The sequence below is a fragment of the Ascidiella aspersa genome, chromosome 4 (genome assembly GCF_963924565.1).
Source record: "Ascidiella aspersa chromosome 4, kaAscAspe10.2, whole genome shotgun sequence".
In the NCBI taxonomy this organism is placed as follows: domain Eukaryota; kingdom Metazoa; phylum Chordata; class Ascidiacea; order Phlebobranchia; family Ascidiidae; genus Ascidiella; species Ascidiella aspersa.
Window position 1 is genome coordinate 13089848 of NC_139450.1, and position 5522 is coordinate 13095369.

Here is a 5522-nt window from a genome sequence, read left to right on the forward strand (position 1 = left end):
ACTAGCGCATTCACGACTCTTTCTAAATCTAATGAAACAACTTTCTAATTCTAACTTATGCAAACGATTCGCTGATAGTACACGCATTATGTATGCTTTATGATGTCACGAAAGACAACATAAAACACGGTTTATTATTGAATATTAAAGCATAACTAAACACTATAATAATGATGGCAGATGTTTAGAAACATTCGCTAACTTGGCTCATGGCTACTTCATGGTGGTTTTTGAAATAATCTAGTTGTATGTTATGACCTTGAAATCAAGTAATATACTTTAAATTATTCCCCGGCTACCACCGTTAAAAACGGTTTCTGAATGAGAAATTCCCTTCTTCAAACCAAATGTGGAAACCCTGTTCACGTTTGGTGATCGTCCATGGACAGGGGCGCCCGCAGAAATTTTTCCAGGGGGGGGCAATCAGGGGCGTAACCAGAAAATCAAAAAGAGGGTAATGAATTCTCAACTTAGGGAATTCCCCTATTTTTCGTCTGACGTAAATGAATAATGACGTCATAAAACAGTAGCAATATGACGTCATAGAATGGTGATTTCAAGACGTGATAAAAAAAATCAGAAACAGCCAAATACGTCCAGCAAAAGCGAGCACGTGCGTCGTCGACAATCCTATCAGGCGCCAGCTGCGAAACCACAGTGTGCAATCGTTAACTTCAGGCGAAAAAATAAACCAAAACCATGAAATATGAGTGATTAATTGTAGTAGATTAATACATAATTCGACCAGAAGCGCAGTTTTCAAGTTCCATGAACGTAACGAGCGCTAAATTACAAGCATGGCTTTCACCACGTGCAATACTAAACGAAGATCGTTTTTACCGGGTTTTATTATGCCAGGATCAGCGCAACATCTGTGCCAAGTCAGCTAAATTACAAGCTGCGATTGAGGGGAAATAAGTTGTGTCCATTGCACAGCACGTGGTCTTAGAGTATGCTTAAAGAGTAAATTTTGCGTTAACTATCATTACTTAAAAATGGAGGTTTTGAAACGCGCGCGACAGTCACCATTATACCTCCTTTTAAGAATCTGCTTCAGTTAAACAAATGTCGATGCTACACCAACATCGGATATTAGCGCAGAGACCGAACAACGAGCAACATACTGCGTATAACTCGACGTTTTTTAGCGAGTATAAAATAAATAAGGTTTGACTTAGCGTTGTCAATTGTCGAATACACACTTGCTAATCAGTCAACCTAAACCTAAACAAATAATGAAAGAGAAAAACTATCCAGCGTTTACGGTCGACCAACTAAAGACGAAAACGGCGTTTTGTGCTCAATTTTGGTTTCGCATTAGATTAAGACGCGTGACCCAATTACCCAAAAAACGATAATATCACTTACAAAAAGGGGGGTAAGAACTCCCCCCCCCCCTGGATACGCCACTGGGGGCAATGGATAGTGTATAATATTTTTAACCTTTATAAGTAATACATATTACACTTACAAATAATACTAATAATCGCATTTTGAAATTCCAGGGGAGCAAGTGCCCCCCTTTCCCCCCCGTGCGGGCGCCCATGTCCATGGCTCGATGCTGGTTAATGCGCTGGTAGAAATCCTACCACAATTTTGTCCGTGGGTTTATGACTTTTTTTGCAGCAAATGGAATATGATTGAAAATGCTGAAACTATTGTTGGGTGAAATGAATTAGAAACACCGCTGAAGTACAAACAATTCTATGTGGACTTCCCATATTGTGATTATAATGTGTACAAGCAAATATTGTGGGCTTTGTGAAAGCGATTACGCCACGCAGGCGTAAAAATTAACTATTTTTACGTTGATTAAAGTCTGGTGTTGTTAAATGGACATAAAGATAGGCATTCATTGTCGCGATAAAAATGTGTTTTTTTATTTTGATAATGGCAGCCCTGTTGGCTAAAGCCTAACCTAACGTTTCAAAACATAAAGACTAATTCTCATTGCGGACCATCTGAAACTGCTGTACGTACTCCAGTTTGGTAACCGCTGTTCCACCTGATCCTAACATTTTGGTGTAAGTTAGACTGTCACCTGGTTAAAACGCATTACATGCGCGTTCTAGAAAAAAATATATATTTGGTTGTTTAATTCTTTGAGAAGGATATTGTATTAAAATATGAGAAACAAATCTTAAATTAGCTATACCTGTCTGGCGTCTGCACTTAACAATGTTGTAAGGTTTATTTCACGTTTGTAAACTTGCCATGTCAAAATATCTAACATCGTGCAAGTGAAATTTACTAGGGGTGATCGACACAAGATCCAACGGTTGTGGCCACGCAACAAAATTACACTATGTAAGAACATTTTAATTCGCGCGAGACATCAGAGAAATAAAATAACAACTACGTCCATTTTTCAAATTAAAAAATTTTTGATCGGCCAGGTGACTTCGAAAATACACACTCTTGAATTAAAAGTTTTGTTTTTTACTAGGCCATTCCAGTTTATTATTTACCAGGCTTTCATCTACTTTAATGTATTTAACTCAAAATTCCAGTTGCTTTTTGTGCACGACATCTAACGATAACCTCAGGATTGCCAAGGTTACTTAGTTTGGATGTCTCGTTATGACGTAAATTTGTAGCGGTATCTCTGCAAAAATACGTTCCGGTAGGAAAGTTTTTCATTGTTTCGATAAGATTATTTTACGTGCGACCCTGTTTGACAGATACTTGGTAATCTTTTTTGTTGAAACTTGTAAAGTGTTTGACCCGCAAATCTTTCAAATCACCATAAAAACATAATTTTTAAAATGTTATGCAATGCATGTCAACAAAACAAACAAGGCCAACAAAGATTTGAGTGAACAACGTTAGTGGGGGCCTTGTTGGACATATGCGAGAAACCTTCCATTGGAGATGTTTTAGTGTCAGGTAAGCCAAAGTCGTATGCCACACATCCTGGTTGAATGGTAGCACAGTTGCAAGGTGGACATGTCCTTTGTATATAAACAAAACACAATACACTTTGTTTCAGTCTGTGGCTTTTTGACTTGTGTCCCTGGAACGATATATGACGCCACTTGCTTTTAAATCTCTGATAATTGCAGAGGGCAATCTTCCAGTCACACTAATAGCGTAACAACCCGGCTTGAATTTTTCTGCAAAAGAAAATTGTTGCAGTGACATTTTCATACTTCTAACACACGTTTTATGTCTAAATTATAAGATACTGTAGGCACAAATAAACAGAAGCTTATCATACTTATTCTTTGCCATTTTGCAACCCAGCTGTCATCTGGACTCATCATTGAAATGAAGCTGAAATAAAACGACAAAAAAATAAAACAGGCTCTTTACGAAAAAACTGTACAAATTTGAAGCCAAAGCCTACAAAAATATATTTATAGGTAAGGTAGTCTCTGTGTATTTGCTAATTGCGATTAATTATAATCTTTACAAGATACATTTTAAATACAGAGGAATTAGGTGGCACTGTATAAAGACAAATTGTATTTGATTCTCGACAAGCTTTCGCACAACCGTGCTTCATCAGGTCAAAGTATAAATTTATACTTTGGTTGTGCGAAAGTTTGTCGAGAATTAAATACAATTTGTCTTTATACAGTGCCACCTGATTCCTCTATTTAGAATTAGACAAATACAGCCATATACAAAGATTTTAAATACAGTCTGTTATCATGGTAAAATATTTCACAATGGACAAAAACAACTTAGGGTGTTGGCTGTTGGGATAAGACCTGCCTAATTTCTATAACTTTAATTTGTTTTCAAAAAGCGAAATCCAGGCTCATTTATGGCCACACTTGAGTAGTGTTGGGCCAAGTTATTAGTGCTTAAAATTATTGTAAACTCAGAATTATGTATAACATTACCTGATAACATGTCACATATAAAGATATTAGCTATACAATATTTAAAGATATCAGCTATACAAGAAATTCAGAGTAACATAGCTCAATAACAACTTTATAATTGGGGTGTAAAAATGTTGCACATATATTAGCCACATATATTATTGATTCCCCAATGGTTTCTTTTGAAATGAGTCTGGTTCTCCAAGCCATTCCGCAACTTTCTTTATACCAAACATAATAATGATGCCAGATGTATAACTAAATTATGAAACATGTCCAACAGGGAATCCTAACAATAGTTGCCTAAACCACGACAGAATTTTATTCATTTTCCAAAGAAAACCCTGTATTGTCAATAAAGTCTCAAATATATCTCACCCATCAAATGAGGAACTTGTGCAGTCATAAACCATGTCTCTGTTCCCTCTCATATGCAAGAACTCATCGCAGTTGTCACAACCATCGTATTCAAACTGGTCAATGGTCTGCAAAGAAAACATGATAAATGTGTAGTTTCCTATACTATACAGCCCCGGTTGATATATATATAAAACTGCAAAGAGAATGTAAAAGCCAGCAAAAAGTGGTGAAGTTTAAAACGTCATAAAGCAACATGCAGCGATGGCATATTGAAAGTATTTTGCAATAAAGATAAATTAGCAAAACATTTAGTCCATAAATTTCAAGCCTGCAAATGTACCTACATATAATATTAATGTTTTTTTTCTGGTGACCTGACTGCATTCCACAATTTGTAGCCGCCAAAGATTCAAGCCAAATATTTTTGCAGCTGAAATCCTACGCCAAAACTGGACAATATATACGCCAAAAAAAAACTATTTTGTTTAGGCAAATTCTCAAGGCCAGAGATGTTTCACGCCAAATGACGTCACTGGCGTGATTTTGGGCAAACATTCCACGCCAAATATCTCTGGCGGGAAGGCACTGGAATGCAATCGGGCACTGGTGATCAACTTATTTATAGGACCTACATTCAAGGTTTATGTGAAAACAATTATTCCTATTAAGTCAATAGGCACTACCCAAAGAATTTTATATTTTATGAAGTAGGTATTTGCCTAGATCTCTGGGTCTTGACACTATTCCAAATTTTTGTGTTTGCCTGGCGATTTTATTTTACAACTCTTTTTAATAATGTTACAAAAAAAGTGGTAGGATTCTAGACCAGCGCAATATTTTGCCCACAATGGTTGTTATACGAGATGTCTGGCCAAGTAGTTTGGGTACAAAGTACAATGCTAAAAAATACAAAATGCTAACTAAGATAACCTTAACAAGAGAGCAGAGCAAACAGGCTCTTTGATTGCGATGACTTTTGGGTACAGTTTCCATAGAAGCCATGACTACTTTCACAGGTTTTGTAAGCAATAACTGTGTTTAAACAAAAAATAATGAACATTTGTAAATTAAACCTTTCGTAGACAAAACTTTTATTTCTTTAAAATTTACACATAAGTATCACACCCGATCCGTTAGAAATTAGTGCATTTCTAAGCAAAAAGGTCTACGACAATCAGGGCATCCAAAGGCAGAAAAGTCTAGACTTTTAGACCTTGAGGTCCTGGCAATGCACTGATTTGGACCTTTAGGTAAACTCCCGGCGTAGATAAATTAAAAATATTCATTAAAAGTTCAGAAAAGATAACAAAAAGTATGAGATAGGATTAATAA

At 36.3% G+C, this 5522-nt stretch overlaps 1 protein-coding gene across 1 annotated transcript; it reads right to left on the reverse strand.

Annotated features, from left to right (window-relative positions):
- Positions 1 to 2217: 2217 nt before the first annotated feature.
- Positions 2218 to 5301, reverse strand: LOC146147979 (transcription elongation factor SPT4-like). Its single transcript, XM_083387410.1, has 4 exons — positions 5121 to 5301; positions 4209 to 4315; positions 3218 to 3273; positions 2218 to 3113 (listed from the first exon to the last, which is right to left on the reverse strand). The coding sequence occupies exons 1-4, from the start codon at positions 5190 to 5192 to the stop codon at positions 2986 to 2988; spliced, it is 363 nt and encodes a 120-aa protein (XP_083243536.1). The 5' UTR covers positions 5193 to 5301; the 3' UTR covers positions 2218 to 2985.
- Between the last annotated feature and the right edge of the window lie 221 nt (positions 5302 to 5522).